At 40.5% G+C, this 24,715-nt stretch overlaps 2 protein-coding genes across 3 annotated transcripts in view; one reads left to right on the plus strand and one right to left on the minus strand.

The window, feature by feature from the left end:
• The first annotated feature begins 245 nt into the window (after positions 1-245).
• LOC120913427 (diencephalon/mesencephalon homeobox protein 1-B-like) lies at positions 246-7,844 on the plus strand. Of its 2 annotated transcripts, XM_040323347.1 has the most exons (4): positions 246-1,066; positions 1,636-1,805; positions 5,136-5,311; positions 7,361-7,843. In XM_040323347.1, exons 2-4 carry the CDS (start codon positions 1,676-1,678, stop codon positions 7,682-7,684), a joined length of 630 nt encoding a protein of 209 aa, XP_040179281.1. In that variant the 5' UTR covers positions 246-1,066; positions 1,636-1,675; the 3' UTR covers positions 7,685-7,843. The 2 variants fall into 2 exon arrangements, with proteins under 2 accessions (XP_040179281.1, XP_040179290.1); XM_040323356.1 differs by lacking the exon at positions 246-1,066 and having other exon boundaries at positions 1,531-1,805; positions 7,361-7,844.
• A 5,958-nt stretch (positions 7,845-13,802) lies between these two features.
• The window catches only part of LOC120913440 (phospholipid-transporting ATPase IC-like), a 181,892-nt gene continuing 170,979 nt past the window's right edge, over positions 13,803-24,715 (minus strand). Inside the window, exons 21-23 of the mRNA XM_040323369.1 lie at positions 21,746-21,884; positions 15,583-15,710; positions 13,803-14,627 (exon numbers count right to left, since the gene is read on the minus strand). Of these exons, the coding sequence (XP_040179303.1) occupies positions 14,454-14,627; positions 15,583-15,710; positions 21,746-21,884 (441 nt within the window). The 3' untranslated portion in view covers positions 13,803-14,453. The remainder of the gene's footprint in view (positions 14,628-15,582; positions 15,711-21,745; positions 21,885-24,715) is intronic.

Consider the following 24,715-nt stretch of genomic DNA (forward strand, 5'->3'; position numbering starts at 1 on the left):
ATTTACACTGTTATAAAAGCTGTACGCTCACTACTTTACATTGTAGCAAAGTCTAATTTCTTCAGTGTTGTCACATGAAAAGATATAATAAAATATTTACAAAAATATGAGTGGTGTACTCACTTTTGTGAGATACTGTATGTTTGTGTATTATAATATATCAATCTATATATATCTATATCTATATCTATATCTATATATATATATATATATATATATATATATAAAATCACTGAACGTGAATGTCATCTTGATGTTTTTCAATATGATGTATGCCATCAGATTAATAATGCTTGATGTTATTTACATAACTGCTCTTCCTTTGTGCTTTTAATATTCTTTCAAGTTTACGCTTTGCAGCAAAAGCACGGAGTAGAGGGAAATGACACTGCAATTGCCTTTTATTCTTCTCTTTAAGACAGCAAATCTTTATTAATCCTCTCTGTTGGGTAACAAAGCTTCTTCACCTTTAATCCAACCTCTGCCAAAGGGATCAACAAAATGATGTGTTCTGGTGGGGCGCTAATTTGCTCTGACAGCCAAGAATAAAAAAAGTGATCCAATCAAGAACAAAAAAACATGCCAAAAAAAATGAGTAAAGTTAGTACAGGTGCTGTGTAGTATAACACAAAATTTACTTTTTTTTTTTACTTATTCACACCTCCCCAATGAAAAAACATGTACTTTTTATTTTTTATTCTTTAACTTAGCTCTTTACTTTGCTGATGCATTGTGCTTATAACCTTGACCCCCTCCCACTCCTAATTCTTACTTGTTTGCTTTCTTATACCCCATTTACCTTTTTTTCCACTGCCTATAGTATAATCCGCAAACAGCACGAACAGGTGTTGATCCTAACAAAGTTTAAAAGAAAGAATAAGACTTTTAAAGACCCTGAAATCACTAATCCTGTTTGACCATTACTTGGAAAAGAAGGTATTGATTTTCTGTGCATTTAAAAACAGAAACTGAGCTGGATGTTGCTGAGCAAAAACTTTCAGTAAAGAACATCATTCGGATAGGAGGACGACTCTGTGGGATCAAGCTAAATATTACAGATAGTAAGGTATAGTAGAAGGTATTGTTAACTTTGTTTAGTTGAATAATATTTACTGTTTCATATAACCTTTGAGTTATTTGCAGTTTGCTTATGTATAATACATTTTAAAAAAGTAATGGATAATCGTGCAAAAAATTTAAAGTTTATTTTTAAAATTAAAAAATGATATAACAGAGGGTGGTATTTTTCGACATACAGCTATTGTCCACTAATCTAATAGCACTAGAAAATGCTATCATTTTCAACTTTCCAAAGCACAAAATGACAGATAATGTATAAAATGCACAATATATAGTGATAGAGATGTCAAAGTGTAATTTCTTGATAGGTATGCGTATATTATTATACATATTGGCAAATAAAAAGGCATATAAGGATACATTTTTGTTACATGTTTACTGTTTACTTAAAATTGCAAAACCTAATTCAAAAGTAATTATTTATATATATTATATAGAATCAATGGTCAGATAAATGATGCATTGTTGTGTAAAATGTTTGTCAAATATTGCTTTGGAAAATAATTATTTTATTAGAGTATGTTGTACTTTCAGAGTTTACTATATATTTTTTAGATTGTTCCTTGGAGTCCTGGTATAACTGCCACGAGACAACATGTTTTGCCTCGGTTGTAATATTCGTAGAAGCTTTACAGTGCCTCTCGTCTATAACTCCCATCAGGAAAGATCTGAAGCATCATTGTCTCCATGTGCTGTTACTAGAAATTCCATAACTTCTCTAGCAGGTAAATGTGTTTTTAAGATTCTTTTAAAACGCTAATTTAGAATTGGCATACATTTGCCACCAACATGTCAAATGAAATTACAAAAGCAGTTAAATCAGATTCCAAATTACTGTACAACACTTCTACTTATTCAACAAAACACAAAAGTTTGCCATAAACAGCTTAATAAAAAAAAATCAATCCTCCTGATTTCAAGTTCTGTTTGCAATTAGCAAGCAATTTCTCTTCCATTCTATAGTTTAGAATTGAAAATTTGATTCCTGATTCCTTTGAGTCCTGATCCTTCACTATGAGGAATAGTGAAGTATTAGAAAACATTTGTATCACACAATAGCTCCCTACTCACTAGTTGTTATGGCCTGTTCTTTATGTTCATTACTATTTGTAGGAAATTTTAGGTAGATTCACAAAGAGTTAGGCCGGCTTATCAGTAGATAAGCCGACCTAACTCAGAATCTACGCCGACGGATGTTTAAGCGTATGCTCAAACAGAGATACGCTTAAACATATCTAAGATACGACGGCTTGCGCCGTCCTATCTTAGATTGCAATTTTTCGGATGGCCGCTAGGTGGCGCTTCTATTGCGGCTGGCTTAGAATATGTAAATGAGTTTCTACTTCGATTCACGAACGTACGCCTGGCCGCCGCAGTCGCTTTACGCCGTTTCCGTAAGGCCTTAGGCGGCCTAAAGTTATTCCACCTATGAGGTGGAATAACAATGTTAAAGTATGGCCGCCGTTCCCGCCGCGAGGTTTGAATTTTTTACGTCGTTTGCGTAAGTCGTCCGCGAATTGGGATTTACGTAGTTTACGTCCACGTCAAAATCAATAGGCCCGTACGGCGTACTTAGCCGCAATGCGCACTGGGAAATGTAGGCGCCCGGCGCATGGGCAGTGACAAAAAAACGTGAGGTCAAGCCTCATTGCCATACAACACGCCCCCCTCCAACCCATTTGAATTAGGCGCCCTTACGCCCGCGGCGTTTACACTACGCCGCCCTAAGTAAGGAGGTAAGTGCCTTGAGAATCATGTACTTGCCTCTCTTACTTAAGGCGGCGTAGTGTAAACACGCTAGGCTACGCCGCCGCAAATTAGCGCGCCCCTACCTGAATCTACCCATTTGACTCCAAGTATTAGAATAAGAAAACAAGACAAAGGGGCAGATCCACGTACAGCGGCGCATCTGTACGCCGGGCGCAGCGTATCTAAGATACACTACGCCGCCGTAACTTATTTTTTTTATTTTGAATCCTCAAAGAATTTGCGCCATAAGCTACGGCGGCGTAGTGTATCTTTGGCGGCGTAAGGGCGCGGGATTTAAATGGATGTAATGGGGGCGTGTTTTATGTAAATACGTCGCGACCCGACGTAAACAACGTTTTTTTTAACTGCGCATGCGCCGACCCTGGGGGGATCCCAGTGCGCATGCTCGAAATTTAACTGGAACAAGCCAATGCTTACGACGGTGACGTCATTCTACGCAAATTCCTATTCGCGAACGACTTACGCAAACGACGTAAAAAAATTCAAAATGCGAGGCGGGAACGACGGCCATACTTAACCACTTCCATACAGGGCTGTTATACACACCTCCATACCAGGCCTATTCTGGCACTTCTCTCCTACATGTACAAATCATATTTTTTTTGCTAGAAAATTACGCAGAACCCCCAAACATTATATATGTTTTTTTAGCAGACACCCTAGGGAATAAAACAACGGTCATTGAAACGTTTTATCTTGCAGGGTATTTGCGCAATTATTTTTCAAACGCCTTTTTTGGGGGAAAAAAATTGTTTCATGAATTAAAAAAATAACAAAACAGTAAAGGTAGCCCAATTTTTTTGTAAAATATGAAAGATTAGGTTACACCGAGTAAATAGATACCTAACATGTCACACTTTAAAATTGCGCACACTCATGGAATGGCGCCAAACTTCGGTACTTAAAAATCTTCATAGGCAACGCTTTGAAATTTTTTACTGGTTACCAGTTTAGATTTACAGAGAAGATCTAGTGCTAGAATTGTTGCTGCCACTCTAATGCACGCGGCGATACCTCACATATGTGGTTTAAACAGCGTTTACATATGTCGGTGGGACTTGCGTGTGCGTTCGCTTCTGCGCGCGAGCTACCGGGGACAGGGGCTTTTTAATTTTTTTTTTATTATTATTATTTATTTATTTTACATATTTTTTTTTTTACACTTTATTTATTTTTTTTATTTTTTTTATTACTTTTATTCCTATTACAAGGAATGTAAACATCCCTTGTAATAGGAATGTGTGTGACAGGTCCTCTTTATGGAGAGATGCGGGGTCAATAAGACCCCACATCTCTCCTCCAGGCTGGAAACCATGAGATCGGTGAAAAAAATTCACTGATCTCATGAATAATGTGGCTTACAGCCGCAATCGCGGCTTTGTTTACTTACGGGACCCGGGCGTGACGTCATCACATCGCGCCCAGGTCCTCCGACGGTCATAGAGATGACTGGTGACCATCTGGTCACCAGTCATCTCTATACTTCCTGCCAGCGCCGGACGATTCTTTCTCCGGGCCCCCGATGGCACGGGAGAGCCCGGAGAATCACCGGATGGCGGCGGATGTCCGGAACCGCCGCTATGATCGTTCTTATGTTGTGCAGAATCGCCGGCACAAGAGAAGGATATCTGGATGATGCCTCTAGCTGCAGGCATTATTCAGATATCCCCCTTCAAAGTCCAGGACGTCATATGACGTCCACTCTGGATGGTAGAGCCACTTTGTGGACGTCATATGACGGTGGCTGGTATTGAAGTGGTTAACATTGAGTACGCCTCATAACAGTAGCTTTAACTATACGCCGGAAAAAGCCGAACGCAAACAACGTAAAAACAATGCGCCGGCCGGACGTACGTTCGTGGATCGCCGTAACTAGCTATTTTGCATACTCAACGCGGGATTCGACGGAAACGTCACCTAGCGGCCACCGAAAAATTGCAGCTTAGATCAGACGGCGTACTAAGACGTACACCTGTCGGATCTAGCCGAGATGCCGTCGTATCTTGTTTTGAAGATACAAAACAAAGATACGAAGCGCAAAATTTGAAATTACGTGGCGTATCAAGAGATACGCCGGCGTAATACCTTTGTGGATCTGCCCCAAAACCTTTAGTGAACACAAAAATATATTTTAGGGAAATTGATTTCATACCAATTATTTTTTTTTATTTTTTATTTTGAGGCATGTAAAATAGTTTTGTAAAGTACTGCTTATGTCCTGCTTTTTTACATACAGAAATTTTGTGAGTACAGGAATCTAAGTTTTAAAAATTCTGACTTGACAGATCTTTTGGAGGTGTCTAGATTTATGTTACATTATCATGTCCGCCGTTCAAGAACTTATTTTAGCTCCAAACAACTTGAAGTGCTTGAGGAAGCATTTCAAAAAACACCATACCCAGATCTGGTAACAAGAGAACAGTTGGCTGTCTCAATCAATCTTCCAGAATCACGGATTCAGGTAATGTCACGTGCATTATATTGTAAAGCAAATTCCCATTGTGTAAATGGTAAATGTGCTCCCATTTTCTTATACTGTAAATCTTAAAACCAAAGTGAATTGGCCACCTTTTTAGGCAACATAGACTGCGGTGCAAAGGTCATAGTAAAGGTGTTGTATCCTTTTCTTACTGCTAGCCCTTTTTTGTGCCATATTCTCATATTGTTCTACTTTTCAAAACTACTGTACAACAGTGTTTCCATTGTTTAAAAAAAAGCTGTCTCAATGTTGTTGCATTAAACCTGCACTTTTTTGCACTGTTTCTTTAGGGCTCCTCCTCCTTGTCTTGAGATTTTTCCTATTAGGAAAAACTAGGGACATCTAAACCATCAAGCTCTGATGACCTTCACTGCAATACCCCAGTGTCACACATCTCTCTTCTCAATCTAACTAGCCTGCCAGTGAGCCCTCCATGCATCTGTACAACAGTTATTATTAATTTCAGCAGGTGGATTTTGTTTTTACAAATGTTAACAGGCCTTTGATAGAAAATACAAAGTGCATTCAAGGGGGTCACATTGGCCAGCTTGATAGATTTATAGAGAGGCTATGTAGAGCTGAGAGATTAAAAGTACAAGATCATAAGGAGCCCAGTAGTTTAACCACTTCAATACCAGACCCCCTTCCTGTCCAGGTCAATTTTCAGCTTTCAGCACTGTTGCATTTTGAATGACAATTGACAATGACAATTTTTTTTATCATTTTGTTCCCACAAATAGAGCTTTATTTTGGTGGTATTTGATCACTGCTGGGGTTTTTATCTTTTGGGCAATAAATAAAATTTTTTTTAGAAAAAATAAATGTTTTTCTTTGTTTCTGTTATAAAATGTTGTAAGTACGGTTCCACCTTCACTGACGGGCACTGATGAGGCTGCACTGACGGGTGGCACTGCTGGGCATCATTGATGAGGAGACATCTGGCAGGCAATAATAGATGGCACTGACTGACAAGATGTGCGGGCACTTACTGGCATCTTTTGGGAACTTAGTGGCATCCCTGGTGGCCATGGGTGACATCCCTGCTCCTCCATCCATTCTGGTTATCCCTGGTGGTCCAGTGTGGGCATCTGTGGGGGGACCCCCCTGTCGGGAGAGCAGCTGATTGGGTCTCCTCTACTCGCGTCTGTCAGACAAGAGTGAGGAAAGGCCGGTAAACGGCTCCTCCTGTTTACACCGTACAGCTGTGATTGGACATGCCTGATCATGTGGTAAAGTGCCTCCGTCAGAGGCTCTTTACCAAGATCGGTGTAGCGATTTGTCAGACTGACACACCGATACATAGATTGCCGTGCTGCGCACCCCCACTGGCACGCCGGCAGTTATCCTGCTGGATGTCATATGATGCCCAGTCAGGATAACTGAACCGCCGGCCGTCATTCTGCTATAGGCCTGGTGGGAAGTGATTAAAGTGGTTGTAAACATGAAATATGAACAAAGCATATCTCTTTATAGTGTGTACTTGTCTCAATTCTGAGCACTAAGTGTAATTTCTGTCTGCTGCATTGTTCCTCTGCTATCAGCATAAGTCACTTCTGACAAGTTTTCCTGACACCAAGAGAAAAATGGTGACAGGGATCTCCAACCGATTGACAGCCTTAGTGCTGTGTGAAGGGGGTGTGTCCCTTTCCTCCAATCAGCTCTCAGGGCTCTCCTCACTGATGTAACTTTAGCTCTCCACTCCCTGCTTTACAGAGCTGAGAGATCCTGTGTAATTTCTGCACTTTAAATGGATGTAGGGGAAAGACGGCTGTAGATAAACAGGTACAACGTATGTAAGAGGATTTGTTTCATCTCTGTGTATCACCTGAGGCTAGTCACTTTGCTGAGTATATGTAAGGGTTTACAACAACTTTAAGTATACACTATTTGGAAAATATTCACTGCTAGAAGGGTGGACGGCCATTATTGGCCAAGTTCCTCTTTTAAAAATATATATTTTTCCCTTGTCTTCCATGTAATCATTTTTTATCATTTTATTTACCCATTGTTAAAATTATTTTGTCTCATCAGGTGTGGTTTAAAAATCGTCGTGCCAAGTCCCGAAAACATCTGAGACCTAGAGAAGAAGGGGATCGCCTACCAGTAGAAGTGAATAACTCAAAAAAAGAGAGACCTAAGTGCCAGAGCAACTGGCCAGTGTTAGAGACAAGTAATTATATAAATAAATGTGAGGAATATCCTTTTTCAAATTCCCAAAAATGGGTCAGTCAGATGCAAAAACACATTCAAATTCCGGGGTTGACATATTTTCCACAGCCCCTCTTTACTACTACTTTTTCCCCTAACTCACGGCGCTGGATTTACTTGGAAAATGACGTCCATGGCCTGAATTAAAATCGGTGCACTTTCTCTAAAGCGGTGAATACTACTGCTATCACTTGTTACACTGTATCAGGAAGCCAGTCGGAGAAATCCATTTTGTAGTTCTTTGAAATCTAGCACTTATGATAAATGAACAAATAAAACTGTATTTTCAGTGTTTTATGTGTGTTGTTAATTGCTACTGTAACCCTGGATAAAAACTGCACCACAAAAAAGTAATGTTTATATAGTTGTTATGATATATGACTATACAAATGGTACAAATTTATAGAATTTAAAACGAAAGGACAGATATACCTTTATAAAAACATCCCCTAAATCTACCCTTGTAGATTAGATAAAACCCGTGTTTACAGCCTGTCCCACAAAAAGTGCTGATCATTCCTGCTCCCTGGTTCCCTATTGACTTGAATGGGGCTATACACTGAAACTGAAGATCCCCAGTATACAGATCCTTTCAAGCCAATGGGGGCCCAGTCAGTGCACAGGCAACACTAAAAAGGTCACATCAGACTGTTAAAGTCAGAGAAGGTTATGACTTTAAAAGTGGCATTAAACCCAATTTTTGTTATATATTGCAGCTTACCAATCATTGGATGTGGTGGCTGGATTTGTTTTCTTTTTTTAGGACTTTTCACCTAGTGATCAGGCCAACAACACACCTCATGTATTAGGCCTCGTACACACGGCCGAGGAACTCGACGTGCCAAACACAATCGAGTTCCTCGGCGAGTTCAACCCTGAAGCCGCCGAGGAGCTCGGCGGGCCGAGTTCTCCCATTGAACAACGAGAAAATAGAGAACATGTTCTCTATTTTCTCGACGAGTTCCTCGGCGGCTCCATCGGGCCGAAAGTGTACACACGACAGAGTTTCTCGGCAGAATCCGGCTCTGACCGAGTTTCTCGCTGAATTCTGCCGAGAAACTCTGTCGTGTGTACGAGGCCTTAGTGTTCCTACTCTGGCAGAGTATATATATCTAGGGGATTTATATACACTAAAAAATTTAAGCCAAAATCCAGCTCACAGTGAAGCTACATAAGCAGTTATAGTGACTTACTGGCTAGATCACCAAATGAAAATAAAGAAAAGAAAGCCTAAAAAAGAAAATGAATGTAGCTATCATATCTAGGAAATGGTAAGCTGCAATATAACAAATGTTTGCTTTTTGGTTTATTACCACTTTAAGTTTAAAATCGTTTTGGAACTTATACATTTTTAGGGGTTCCTGAACTTGCATGGTCTCGTTATAGCTTGCTGCTTGCATCTGTCAGCTTGCTAGCCTGAATTGGACTGTGTCTAGCTATTAATCAGCAGATACATTGATGTGCAATCAGAACGGGAAGCTTACCTAAAACATTGAAGTTATGTAATGCTATTATTTTAATCTGCCTTCAGATTGAGATTTTAGGGCAGTCAGCAAGCAAGTCAGCTAGACTTTCCAGATCACTTCAAAAATGTATGCCCTCTACAGTGCTCGATATTTGATACAGGGTACATTTTTGATAAAATGGGGCCTTGGGAAAAAAAATTAATGGAGAAATGTATGCAAACAATCTACACTTGGTGGCAAGGGTGCCTCAACAGGCTAAATAACACAATGTACATGGAAAAGGCATTCAGAAAATAGCACCAACACCATTCACCACAATACCCTCAACATTCCCTACCATGCACACACTGATGCACCGCATTATACTCTGCTCTTTATACCATGTACTCGGTTACACTTGGTACTCCATAGCATACTCCCCTTTACATGTAAAAAATCTGCACCATACACCTTGTTATATTCAGCACTCTACAACATTCACCCTATTACACTCAGAACCCTCCACCATGCACTACATTCAGCACTCTCCTTCATGGTCTCTCTTAAAGTCAACACAAATCAGCATGTACACAATTAAACTTTGCAGACTATGACATGCACCCCAGTGCAATCAGCACATCAAAGAATGCATCAAAATACACCCAGCACACTGAACAATGCACCATTTAAACATGCCACAGCATGCTATACTCAGTCTACTGCAGCTTGTACTCCAAAGATACACAGGCCCTCCCACTATGCCCCCCAATAACACTCCGAATTGTAAGTAAAGAGGACTTCTTTGTGCAGATGTGTATCTCTTTTATTGAACCTCCAGTTTACAACAGTATCATCCATTTTAATAGCCCAACACAAGCATTATGATGTAGCACCAAACGTTATTGCCTTGGAGACTATTTACATAAAAATCACATCTTGATATATCACTCTTGCTTAAAGTGAAACGCTGCCCAAAATAAAGAATCTATCCACATTTATATCTCACTATTACTAAGCAATCAACTCTAGCATTATTGTAATCTAATCAGTGATATTGGGAACAGAGTATTTCCTGTAGAGTCCACCAGTGCTGCTAAATTATATATGATGTTGGTCCTCGGATCCGCACTTTATTATTCTTGTTAGCAGTGATGTAATCATAGACACTTGATACCACACAGGTCAGAAAATGAAACTGCATGAACTTTTACGGCTTACAACACCTATGACAGCGAAATCTATCTTTCTACTCCTCGGCTTACACCATCAGTCTCTTCACACATTATTCATTTACTAACAGATATATCAATATATCAGATGTTCTCAAGCTCAGTCTATCCAAAACTGAGCACATAATATTACCCCCCCCCCCCATGTGCCTCTTCCCCTGACTTCTCTGTCGAGGTTGATGGTGCAGCTATCAGTCTGTCCCTAATCTTCTTTTTGTCCAAATCTTGCTGTCGCAACCTCTGCAAAGTATTTAAAACATGCCCCGTCTTAACCAGAGACACCACAAAACTTCTTAATTCCCTCCCTGGTTATCTGTCACCCCCAACTACTGCAACTACCTCCTTATTGGCTTAACTTTACATACACTATTTCCCCTTCAGTCCAGCGTGTTGTGTTGCCCATTCAAACGAATGGTCTGTCAAAATGCAATGCAGGGAAATGTGCTGGAATTGCATGGGAATATGCAAGTTTGAACACATGCATTCTGGTGTGAGACAGTTCTTAGGGGCATACAAGAAAGCAGTTGGCCTCAAGCATCACCAAACCTCTTCACACCACTGCTTAAATCCCTCTTTCCAGCTTCCCCAAAGGTATTTTGCTAGATCCCTCCCATCATCCTCAGAGGAATAATACTGGTGTAGGTTGTAGGTTTGGCTGTCACATAAACGCATCAAAAATAGATTTGCTAACAGAGATATTTTGCTGCAAATGATTGTTACTATTACACTCTGTGATATTTAGGTTTCTTTATATTCCATCACTTTAAGCCAAGGGTTAAAGTGGTAGTAAATCCTGTAAAAAATACAAATTTGGGATTTGTGCAGATGGGCCCCATGGATTTCAGGCAAGATTGGTGTGCAAGACCGAACAAAGCATATTATAGACCAGTATCAAGAAGCTTGCTGCCACAGGGTAGGTCAACCAAATATACAATAAGATGCCCCAGTGGGTACAGCCCCCAAAACAGCATGAAGAAACATTACAAAGAAATTTAGGCAGGCGATCATGGGTCATGTACCAGCGGGACAGCTATTTATGGGTGTTTTTTTCCTGAGCACATTAAGCGAGCATTTGGAGAAGGCCAGCCAAATGGCATTCCAGTGTATCGAGAGTGGTGCCTAGGCTCTGTTTCCACTTACCCATATATGTAAGCCTACTAGGGCCCATAGATTCTGTAAGTAATGTGTAAAGGGCGGATACTAGGCCTTTAGAATACTGGTCCTTCCTACAATAGTTTTCGAAAGAAGCCAGATGCAGAGGAGTTTTATTATGGTGTGTGACCAGATCCGAAAGATAGCGCTGTATTTGTATATAATGGAACCCATTTCCTTCCTGCAGAGTGCCACCATCGGAAGGCAAGAGGATTATTAGAAGCGGGGGCAAAGGAGAGGGTATAAAGGATTTCCGATAGCGGAAGGTGGGAAGAGATAAGATTACCTCGGTACTTTACAGGATCCCATTGCCTAAGAGAGTGTTGCAAAAGAGGGATCCCTAATTTTGGGTCTCGAAGAAGGGAGGATTCCCGATCAAGTTGTGTATAGGGAGGGGGGAGCAGTCCACCTTTGAGAGATAGATCCAAATGGGCCATTCACTGGTTGCATGTAGGGAAGCTAGTAGGGATATTTGAAACACCAAATAATAGTGTTTAAGGGAAGGTACTGCCAGACCACCCTCTAGTTTCCTGCTATAGAGCTTCGAGGCTGGGAGCCTAGGTTAGGGGTGACCCCAAATAAACTGTAGAAGTTTACATTGCAAGATTTGTTTAAAACGTTATTAGGGACGGGGATGTGTTTTGTCTTTTTGTTCTATCTGACACCTCTCACTTGAACAGAATGTTAAGAGAAATCATCTCAGTGGCAAGAAACAGTAGCAGAATCCTAACAGAGCTTCTACACCATCTTTGCAAGGAAATACGTTTTTATTACTGTGTCCCATTGTATGGGTTTCCCTCACTTCCTCGTCTGTCTGAAACTCATTATATAAAGGCAAGAAGTAAAGAGATTTTCTCTGATTTACTGAAACTCTCTCTCACTCACGTAAAGAGAGATCTTCTATATGGGTACACAGACCGCAATAAAAAGCTGACAGTGGTCCTAATCATCCCCTCCCTATTCAATATATATGCTGCGCTACCTTATTAAAAGGTCCAGGTGGCATTTTACTAAACTGATACAGGAAAATCTTTTTTTTTTCTTTCTTGCAGTCTAAGGCCCCATTCACACCTAGGCGTTTTTACGCCTGAAGCGCACTGCTCACAAACGCCAGAGGGGAGAATTAACATTATTCCCTATGGTGACTGTTCACACCTGAACGCCCAAACGCCTGTCGCGCGAAGCTCAAACAAGTCCCGGACCTTTTTTTGTCGCGCGAATCGCGCGACAGCGGCGTTTGAGCGTTTTTTTTTTTTTCCCATAGAAAGTAATGGAAACGCGCGTATTGAGCGTATCGCGCGACAACGGGCGTTTGCTATGGGCGTTTCGTCGCTTTAATCAATAGAACTTGTCGCCCATGCAGAAGATTAAAAAAAATCTACCAACATAGCAACAAGTGATGAAAAGATGATAATTTTTCCTATTGGCTAAAATAAGAAACGCCGAAGTACAAAAACGTTGCACGACGCTGTATGCAAACGCGCAAATAAGCATGAATACGCGCGAAAAAAAACGCCCGAAAAAACGACCGAACGCCCTACGCTCAGGTGTGAATGCAGCCTTACACAGTATTCACACAGAAACCAGACAAATTTTGATCTATGTATGACCGTTAAAATTTTCACTTGATTGGCGCAGGCAGCCAATTGGCTGATTAGTGTATTCTGGCAGTCGGGGAGTCCTACTGTTAGAATACAATGACACAGCGCCGAGGATTCCTACATCGGTACAGTTTTTTTTGTTCAGCTGATAGCATTAGAGTACTTTTGTGCCCAGAATATATACATTTATAACTTCAGCTCTTGTACCTTAAAGTAGTTCTAAAGGCAGAAGTTTTTTTATCTTAATGCATTCTTAATGAATTAGTCACCCTAATACCTGAGCCCCATCTTGATCCAGCGATGTTGCACGTGAAACTCAGCTGTCTGGGACTCCCCCTCCTGATTGGCTGAGACAGAGCAGCGGGCGCCATTGGCGCCCACTGCTGTCTATTAAAGTCAGTGAGCCAATGAGGAGAGAGAAGGGCAGGGTCGAACCACGGCTCTGTGTCTGAATGGAGACACAGAGCAGCAGCTCGGCTCGGGTGCCCCATAGGAAGCTGCTTGCTATGGGTGAACTTGGGCAGAAGAGAAAGGCCAGGAGTGTCGGTGAGGGGCCCGAGTAGAAGAGGATCTGGGCTGGGCTGGGCTGATCTGTGCAAAACAAACATAAAAAGTGTAGCGCATAAAATTAATAGATCACCCAATGAAAGGATGAATAAACAGTGCATCAAACATATGGTGAAACCTTTGGAGCGTGATCCAAATGTGGATTGGGCTTCAGAGGAAAGGGAGCGCATGTTTAAGTCTACCCAAACAGGGCTTGCCTTTGGCAGTACTGTCTTGCAAATACTATTTTATTTTCTATGTAGTCTATAGACAAAAAGGCATTAAAGGGTCGTTTTTTTTTCTATTTTGACCAGTGTTTTAAAAAACAAAAATAGAAAAAATATGGGGATGAAAGCATTACTTTTTAAAGTGATCAGAAGCTGTTCAGAGCACTATGTGCATCTTTTAGGCATAGGTTCACTTTAAGTTCAAATTAAATACACATTTGCAAATGACAGCTGTAAAATTACGGCATCTAAAAGAAGCAATTCATTGTAGAAACCTGAGTTGTTTGTGATCCTTAAAATGTATGTATAGCCAAAACATTTTTTCTTAGTTTTGGATAGAGAGGGGAAGGGTTAAAACCTCTGCCGGGTATTTAGCTCCAATAGAGAGGTTTCCTCTCACTTCCTACATTTTACCAGACAGGAAGTAAGAACAATCTGCAATGGGGAAACATTCAACAATAAAAATAAAAAATAAACTGACAGGAGTTCTAGCCTTCCGCTTTTTTTTATTTTAAACAAGCATTTTTCTCCTGCCTGTGCTTTTGGAGTGATTTCTTTACTTCCTGTCTGGTGAAAAAGTTGTCCCCGGGATAGCAGTAAAAGCCCTCAGAGCCCCAGACAGGAGTTCTAATCCTTCCACACATTATCTAAAAATATTTCCCTTTTCTAATAAATTGCACAATGTATTGTGTAAATGTATTTAATACAAATATCACTTATTCTTCATGTAACTCCTCATCTTTCTTATTGATGTTACTCTTATGTTTTTTCTGGCAGGTGACAATTCTTTCATATCCTTCACTATGGGAGAAAGCATAGCTAGACCGTCTTCTGGAATGGTTCCTTTTGAATGCAGAGCGCAGCTCAATGTCATTTAATGCTGGGGTTACCTGGAAAGATTTATTAAAGAGGTTTATGTATATAAAATACGTTATTTAAGGTGCAGTGTAAACCTATAGATGCATAAAAGTGCATTGCAACATTTATTTATGAACTGTCAGTCAGCTGGAGCTTTCATCTTGTGCATAGCTCTTTTTTTTTTCTAGGGTCGGCGGACGGTGTTCATCGTGATTGTCATTGGATCTACTTTGGGGGACATTTATTCCTTGTTTTTTAATAAGGGACTTATCAAAAACGATAGTTTTTTTTTTCACTTTTTGGTGAACGAGTATGTACTTATTCACATTTACACATGTACCATACTCATTCACATGGGGGGGGGGGGGGCTTATGAAACTGGGCTTCCAGATTCCAATAAGTCACTCCCCCACCCCCACAACCACCAGGCAGGGTTGTGGGGAAGAGGCCCTTGTTCTCATCAACATGGGGACAGGGTGTTTTGGGGGATGATCCCCCCTACCCCAAAGCACCCCCCCATGTTGAGGGCATGTGGTCTGGTAAGGTTCAGGAGGGGGGGCACTCGCCGTCCCCCCTCCCCCTTTCCTGGCCTGCCAATGTATTTGGGGGCTAAATACATGCATTCATCATACATACTAGGGGACTTGGTAGATCATAAATTTAAAGGGATAGCTGAAGATGGATGCCCTTCAGCTAGGAAATGACAGGAGCTTTATATCACTTGTTGCAGCTTCTAGTGCATGCTGTAAGAAGCTTAATGTGCAGTGTCATAAGAATAAACATTTTCAATACAGGCAAAGAACCTGTATAACTGTGCAAGACTATAGGTAATGCTGGATCTTTGAGCCACCACCTTCCATAAATGATCAATTTCCCAAGTAAGCTGTCTTTTATTTAATTATACAATAACACATAACTTGGCATGCTGTAGCTTTATCCTTGTTATTATGCTCATATACAATAACATCTCAACATGACATGACTTACCAAATGGCTACAATTATGGAGTAGTCTGTTCCATATGCGACAGAAGACAGAAGGAATGATGCTTACAAATACACCCAACAGTAAGATAAGCCACATATATATGCTGCTGATGGAATTTACCATTGCCCCTAAAAACATAATAAGAAAGATTTCATTTGAAATGATAGACTTACAATTTTTTGAGAACACTTTCTATAGGTCCAGAGCCCTGGAAGGTCAATACACTGGAGATTTATCATGCATTCAGAAGTTTTGGTGCATGTTTAGAAAGTACACCAAACCCACAGGATATAATAGTAGTCTATGGCTCAGTGCAGCTAACTGGCAGGAAATCTGCAGGTGCACTGCGCTGCACCTGTGGATCAGTGTGAAAGCAGCCTAATAACCCTTTTCTAATATGCTGTTGCAATAGTGCAGTGTATTTGATGTTTAATACATTGACCTTTTCCTCTTCCAGCTTCTGCTTGCATCACTCTCCAGGCTGCTAGAAAGGTCCCACGCAAAGTGCACTTGGTATCATTCTGCCTAGACAGTTACTGGCACTACAGAGGAAACATCAGCTTATGTAGCGCCTGCTTCCTCTGCTGCCAGCTCCATGCGTATTCTGATGCTCTGGAATGGCGGGTTGGCAATCCATAGATCGCAATCTGGGCTTGTTGACCCACCATCCTAAAGCATGGGCATGCGCTTGCCTGGTTTGAGGTCACGGGCCATGGGTTGGACCCCCCTGCCATAGAAGGACCACCCTGAAAAGAAATGGCTTAATTTGACTTCAAGGCAGGACATGGTGAAGGAGAATGACATTCCCAAAGAAGGAAAGGAAAAACTGGTAAACAAATAGAATAAATAAATCTTCAACAGGAGATGGGGTCTATTACCCAAGGACACTAGCCTCATGGAATGGGAAGGGTTGTATCACACAGGGGAGCAGTCCCAGCAATGCTTTTGCCAGTGTCACTTGAAGGCAGCAGCATATATAACTTCTGGTCTAAAGGCCCATACACACGATCTTTTTGACAACAATTGTCCAACGTTTTATCGGACAATCTGACCGTGTGTATGCTCCGTCGGACAATTGTTTTCGGTTTTTCATCTGACAAATGTTCACTGTGAATGTTCTCAAACTTTTCGGCAACAAATGTCCGATGGAGGATAATCCAATCGTGTGTACACAAGTCCATCGGACTAAAGTCCAAAGTACAAACACGCATGCTCAGAACCAGTGCTAAAGATCAGACAACAATAGCAGAAGTTGCCCAAAGGGTGGCGGTAAAGAGCTAAAAAACCATGTGATTTGGTGAAAGTTGGCTGAAAATGTCCTGGGCCAATGCCCATTCGGACAAAAATCCACGGAAAAGTCAGATGGAAATCCGATCGTGTGTATGAGGCTTTAGAATCCATTCCTGTGTCCTGTACTGTGTGATTAGGAGAAGTATTTATTCCTATAATTATGAGCTCCATAAAGGGCCATAATGTGGCATTTTACTGATCCACACTATTCTTAGGAATGGAGAACATCTTAACTGGGGAGAAAATAGCCTAGTTACATTTGATTTTGCCAGCATTCACAGAGTATGAAAGTATTTGCTGATTGCAGGGTGAAAGCTATTCATTTTTTTCTCCTATAAATACACCCCTCATGGTACCCAAAGATCTTTTGGGAGAAAGCAAGGGTACTATGCAGATCAATAAAATCCTGATTTTTTTAATCTAAAATAGTTTTATGTACTTTTTAGAGTTAGTTTTAGTATTGAAATGAGCATAAAGTAGCAACATCAATGTTGACAAAGACATGCACCTTTACTCAGGGCCAGCGCTACCCATAGTCAAGGTAGACAACGGCCTAGAGCGCACGTCAGTCGAGGGCGCCGCAGCCTCGCTCAGTGCCTCCACCACCCACTTACCCTCCCACCACTTGCCCACTGCAGTGTGCAAATACCATGCCTGCCAGCTCGCCTGCTGCACATCCCTCACCTGCTGTATATCCTGTGCCTGCCCACAACCCCTTCATGCAGCCAATTTGTGCCTGGGAAGGGGGTGTGGGCAGGAGATTTCAAAGCAGCCAGTGATCCTGTCCTGATGTCACTGCCTGAGACTCTGAAGACAATGCAGCCCTTCGATGTACCATAGTGATCCTTCTTTCCTGCCTTCCATGTACCGTAGTGTTCCTTCCTGCCTTCCATGTGCCATAGTGGTCCTTCCTGCCTTTCATGTGACGCAGTGGTTCTTTCCTTCCTGCCTTCCATGTGCCATAGTGGTCCTTCCTGCCTTCCATGTACCATAGTGACTCCTCCTCCCTGCCTTTCATGTACCATAGTGTTCCTGCCTTCCATGTACGATAGTGATCCTTCCTACCTTCCATGTGGCATAGTGATCCATCCTGCCTTCCATGTGCCATAGTGATGCTTCCTTTCTTTCATGTACCATAGTGATCCTTCTTGCTTCCATGTACCATAGTGATCCCTCCTTGCTCTCTTCCATGTACCATAGTGATCCTTCCTTCCTTTCTTCAAAGTACCATATTTTCGCCATGGGTGTCAAAAATCCTTGCACCAGCTCTGCCTTTACTGTACAAAGGAACCACCTTACTGATTTTTAAAGTGAAGTAATTTGTCCCACACCTCATAGCAGCTACATAGGCTGTTATTATTGTAGAAACAATCTTAATACCATTTGTTCAGTTACACCAGGCACATATTTAATATTTTTTTTAAAAGCTAAGTAAGGGGCCATACAGCTTTTGTAAGATGGAAGAATCATATATAATATATATATATATATATATATATATATATATATATATACACACACACACACACACATCACCATTTTTCAATATATATATATATTGATATGACATTTTCACCACACATCGGTAACAACCCATGCAATCCATACATACAATGAAACCAAAACAAATACGTTTAGAAATTAAATTATGTGTAATAAAATGGAATGACACAGGGAAAAAGTATTGAACACATGGAGAAAGGGATGTGCAAAAAAGGCATGGAAAGCCAAGACACCAGCTGAAATCTATCAGTAATTAGAAAGCAATCCTGCCCCTTGTCAGTACACATTAATACCAGCTGGTTCAGTCTCAACTGATGGCCTATACAAAAAGGTGTCTCATTACCAAGGTGTCACACAAGAAACATCTGGGTGGGTAAAAGCAAAGAGCACTCTCAAGACCTTTACAACCTTATTGTTGCAAAACATACAAAACATACTACGGTTCCAGTGAGAACTGTTGGGGGTTAATCCAGAAGTGAAAAAAAACATAATTTCCCCTTAAATCCTGTCATGACCAGATGCTCCTTGCAAGATTTCTGGCAGAGGAGTGAAAATAATTATCAGTAGAGTTGTCCAAGAACCACCTGTGGAGTCCTTCAGAAAGACCTGGAATTAGTAGGTACGATTGTTTCGAAGAAAATAGTAAGACTCCATTGCTGAAGAAAAAGCATGTTGAAGCTTGTTTAAATTTTGCTGCACAACATTTAGACAATCCTGTGAAATACTGAGAGAATATAGTCTGGTCAGATGAGACCAATATTGAACTCTTTGGATGCCATAAAGCACACCATGTTTGGCTGTCAAATGGCACTGCACATCACCCAAAAAATACTATACTGTGAAGTTTGGAGATGGGAAAATCAGGGTGTGGGGCTGTTTTTCAGCATACAGTACTGGAAAACGTCATATTATTGTAGGAAGGATGAATGGAAAAAATGTACCAATACATTCTTGCTAAAAATCTGCTGCCATTCACCAGGATGATGAAGATGAAACGAGGGTGGACATTTCCGCAAGACGATGATCTCAAACACAAAGCCAAGGAAACTCTCAATTGGTTTCAAAGGAAGAAAATAAAGCTGAGTTCACAGAAGAGGCCTTCAAAAATCTTCACAGAAGATTTGAAGACTGTGTGGAAGAATGGGCCAAAATCACACCTGAGCAATACATGCAACTAGTTTCTCCATACAGGAGGTTTCTTGAGCCTGTCATTACCAACAAAGGATTTTGTACTAAGTATTAAATACATTTTAGTAAGCGTGTTCAATAATTTTTCCCTGTGTCATTCCATTTTATTACACATAACTTCATTTCTGAACTTTTGGTTTATTTTTATGTATGAATTGCTTGGGTTGTTACGGACATGTGGTGGAAATTCAATGTTAATAGCACCTAGAAAAATGGTGATGTGTTCAATACTTATTTTACCTGCTGTATACAGTGCATTCAGAAAGTATTCACAGCACTTCACTTTTTCCACATTTTGTTATGTTACAGCTTTATTCCAAAATAGATTAAATGCATTATTTTACTCAAAAATCTATAAACAATACCCCATAATGACAACGTGAAAAGCTTGTTTGAAATCTTTGTAAATTTAAAAAAAGAAAAATGAAAAAAAAAAAACATGTACATAAGTATTTACTCAGTAAAGGGCACATGACAGCCCACATGGAGTTTGCCAAAAGGAACCTGAAGGACTCTCACACAATGAGAAACAAACTTCTCTGGTCTGATGAAACAAATATTGAACTCTTTGGCCTGAATGGCAAGCGTCATGTCTAGAGTAAAACCAGACATTACCTTTAGATGGACCTTGCCAAAATGTGCATAAAACACAGGAGTGCGGCGTCTATGCATTACCCCCTCCATGCTACTTGTCTCTCTCCTCCTGGTGACCATTGTGTGGCTGTTAAGATAACGCCAAACTTTTGGAAAGGATTACCCCCCTTTTCTCTCGCGTTGTGGTGGCTAACTCCCCTCTAGTGCTGAGCTCCTAAGCAACCTTACATTCGGAGCTTTAATAAAGCCAGGGGGAGTCAGAGGGACATTGGACAGGGTTTTCGCCTCCTATCCACTATCCACTATTACTGTCTATCAACAGGTTGTGTCACAGTCCACCTTTTCTACCACTACACACAACGAACACCTACCCTATGCCCAGGATGCTGGTTAGGTAACAGCGTTGTATACACCTTACTCTATTATTGGTCGGATCAACATCTTTTTGGAAATTCGATTGATCCACCCCTATGCTCCTGATGAAGTGTCCTGTACGCGAAACATGTCAAGAGTAAAAGCAAGATCTACCATTTCGCATTTTGAACTCAGTCTCAAGAACTAAAAGTTTATATACACCTTTTGATGCTATACGTTCTCATGTTATGAGTGTATTTGCATAAGTATAAGCTTTCTTACTTTGTGTTATATGTACTGAGATCATATGTTGACACTACACTGTTTTATGAAGTTGTGTACACAATTTTCTTTACATGTGCTTTTTATAAATAAATATTTATAGATCTTTTACATTAATTACTTGTACCGCCAAAAGTCCACTTTATTAGTCCAGATTAATTTCCAGTTTCACCGCTCATTACCTGACCAACACCATCCCTACAGTGAAGCATGGTGGTGGCAGCATCATGCTGTGGTGATGTTTTTCAGTGTCAGGAATCGGGAGAGTAGTCAGGATTGAAGGAACGATGAATGCAGCAATGTACAGAGACATCCTTGATGAAAACCTGCTCCAGAGCTCTCTGGACCTCAGACTGGGGTGAAGTTTCATCTTCCAGGACAGGACTGTAAGGAAACAGCCAAGATAACAAAGGAGTGGCTATGGGACAAATCTGTGAATGTTCTCAAGTGGCCCAGCCAGAGCACAGACTTTGACCCTACTGAACATCTCTGGAGAGATCTGAAAATGGCTGGGCACCAACACTGCCTATCCAACCTGTTGGAGCTAGAGCGGTCCTGCAAATAAGAATGGGAGAAAATGCCCAAAAATAGGTGTGCCAAGCTTGCAGCATTATACTCAAAAAGATTTGAGGCTGTAATTGGTGCCAAAGGTGCTTCAACAAAGTATTGAGTAAAGGCTGTGAATACTTATTTATGTACATGGGATTTTTTTTGGTTTATTTTTTTAAATTTGCAAAGATTTCAAACCAACTTCTTTCACGTTGTCATTATGGGGTATTGTTTGTAGAATTTTGATGAAAATTATTAATTTAATCCATTTTGGAATAAGGCTGTAACATAACAAAATGTGGAAAAAGTGAAGTGCTATGAATACTTTCCGGTTGCTCTGTATATGAGAAAATGCTCACTTGGTAACCTAATAAAACAGAAAAGACTTTAATAAGTGTTTTACCCAGATAGTTAAAATATTGCATGCTGGTAAAATACGCAGATGGCAGAGTGGTTAGATATGATATCACAAAGTAGCCGACGAGGGATATCCCAAAAGTGAGGAAAGCAAACACAGACCAAGAAGAAATTGCCAAGACAGCCTGTTGGAAAAAATTTAAATGTTACAGGTAGCCAGAATAATTCTGAACATATTTTCAGTAACAGTAAGGTAACTAGTAACATTATTTACATAAAATATTTGTAAGGGCAAGAGTGTAATAAGCGTTCCACCATTAAACTCATGAAACTCTATGGCACTGTAAACCAAAACCACGTTCTGCCACCTGAATTCTGTCACAGCCAACATTTACTCCTAGCAAGTGTATTACATACAGGCAGACTTACGTGTTCTTGACCCAAAGGAGCTTACAATAAACTTGCTTACCTACAGTAATACCTATATATTGTCTCTGTGAAAGTAGAATCCAGAATACAGGTGTAGTACTTCCACAAATTACAGTGTGATACTGACAGTCTGCTTTTAATTTTCATGGTGGAGATGCAAAAAGTCATGTTAAAAAACAAGGCAGTGACTCGATGGACGATTAGTAATGCTCTATTAATTACCTGTAAGTGGCATCACTGAACTTGTAGGCTTCCTTGGGTTGCTTGGTCAATAGTTATGGGGGGAGGGGGGAATGTAAATGTGTATATGTAATGTGTACTACATTTAATTACATAAATAATTACAATAAGCTATGTGGAGTATCTGTGGAAATAGAAGAATGCTCTAGACCAGAGGTCTCCAAACTGCGGCCCAAGGGCCAGATGTGGCCCTTTGCTAGCCTTTATCTGGCCCTTGGGGTACTATTCCTCCCAATGACACTAACAATGGCACACTATTTCTTCCATAAATCAGTGAATCAAAAATAAAGTTCAAGGTGCTGATTGAAATGTTTCTTCAAGGAATGGTAGTAAACCCTCCACCGATTTCCAATTTTCACCAAACGTGAGACACACTTCCCCTCTGGGGTTTAAACTCACCAGAAGATCAATATAAAATAGCCTTGACACATATCATCATGATTGGACCTCCAACCTCATTCCAGAAGCAGCAAAGGATTTTAAAACAACTCCAAGCAGGGGTTCCTTTCATTTTCAATCTGCAGCCGCTGTAATTTTCTGTAAGATGCAATATGGCAACCTGGAAGTGTTCTCTACACAGAACAACATTCCCCGCTTGTGTGATTGGTTCACTGATTTTTCCCAGAAATCTGCACTAAGATAAAAGCCAGATTTCAGGCATACCTTTTATTATCCTTTCCTTCATGAATTTATGCATTCTGCTGTTTGGACGCAGGGAAGAGGTGGGTGGAGCCTCTTCCCTGCGTCCAAACAGCAGAATGCATAAATTCATGAAGGAAAGGATAATAAAAGGTATGCCTGAAATCTGGCTTTTATCTTAGTGCAGATTTCTGGGAAAAATCAGTGAACCAATCACACAAGCGGGGAATGTTGTTCTGTGTAGAGAACACTTCCAGGTTGCCATATTGCATCTTACAGAAAATTACAGCGGCTGCAGATTGAAAATGAAAGGAACCCCTGCTTGGAGTTGTTTTAAAATCCTTTGCTGCTTCTGGAATGAGGTTGGAGGTCCAATCATGATGATATGTGTCAAGGCTATTTTATATTGATCTTCTGGTGAGTTTAAACCCCAGAGGGGAAGTGTGTCTCACGTTTGGTGAAAATTGGAAATCGGTGGAGGGTTTACTACCATTCCTTGAAGAAACATTTCAATCAGCACCTTGAACTTTATTTTTGATTCACTGATTTATGGACTTTCTTTCCAACACCTTTTATCTACATGTTTATGCATAGCGCTGTTTTATCATTTTTAAACCTATATACACTGGTTTTATTTGATTGATACTTTGTTCATATTTTTAGATGTTTTATCTATTTTAGATAGCTGCTGCAATATATATATTACTTCTGGTTTTTAACAGAGATTCTATTTCTGTTGAATTTTTATATATATAATTCTAACTTTATACTTGATCTTATCCTGTACATTTGAGTTGATAGCCTGTCCTTAGCGCCGGGAAGTGCAATACGTAGGTTCCCTTTGAGCATTTTTTTTGCACTCATTTTTTATACACTATTTCTTCCACCAATACTATTGATGGGATACTATTCCTCTTAGTAATAAAGGGCACTACTCCTCCTCCTATTGACCACCAACCCTCAGGTCATATTTATTCTCACTGATGCCGGGCTCAGGACACTTTATGCCCCCTCTGGGCACAATCTCGCCCTTCTAAAATCTAAAGGAAAATAAACCGGCCCTTTGTTTGAAATGTTTGGAGACCCCTGCTCTAGGCAATCTGCACAGGTGGTTGAGCGTACAGTAGTTTAGTTGTTTATTATTATTTTAGTTGTGTGTGACCAAGCCTGGGTATGCCCAATAGGCTCTGTATTGTATTGTTTTTTTTTTTTTTTACCTTGAAAATTACAATAAATACAACTTAAAAAAAAAAACAAGGCAGTGGGGTGGATTTACTAGACAGTGCGCTTTGCAAGTGCAGTTTCCAAGAGCGTAGTAAATGTGGTTAAGCTCTGCTTATTTCATTTATTCAATCATGTGCAGCAAAATGCTGTTTTTTTTCCTTACAACTGACTGGGTATGCTTTACATATTGAAGCGTTACCACTTTTAGATTTACTAAGGAAAATGAGTACAATTGCACTTGTAAATTGCACAGTCTAATTGCCTTTAGTAAATCCACCCCAGTATATAGGGGTAGAGCCCACTCACAGTGCACATGGGGGTAACTTTCTGCACGCTCACCAATGTCCGGGACCAGGTGGGGCCGCATTCATATGAAAGTCAACATTAAGGCAGAAATGAGCCATACACTGTGTGCAGCGGTGTAGTAACATACAGATCCCTGCTGTGTAACACTCTGTCCCAGTTGCTGCACCTTGCCTTTTAA

The sequence above is a fragment of the Rana temporaria genome, chromosome 1 (assembly GCF_905171775.1).
Source record: "Rana temporaria chromosome 1, aRanTem1.1, whole genome shotgun sequence".
Lineage (NCBI taxonomy): Eukaryota > Metazoa > Chordata > Amphibia > Anura > Ranidae > Rana > Rana temporaria.

Coding starts and splice junctions, on each gene's coding strand:
- LOC120913427 (XM_040323347.1), top strand. CDS start 1,676: ATGTTTTGCCTCGGTTGTAATATTCGTAGAAGCTTTACAGTGCCTCTC. Junction 1,806..5,135: donor TTCCATAACTTCTCTAGCAG/GTAAATGTGTTT, acceptor CTGACTTGACAG/ATCTTTTGGAGGTGTCTAGA. Junction 5,312..7,360: donor TTCCAGAATCACGGATTCAG/GTAATGTCACGT, acceptor TTGTCTCATCAG/GTGTGGTTTAAAAATCGTCG.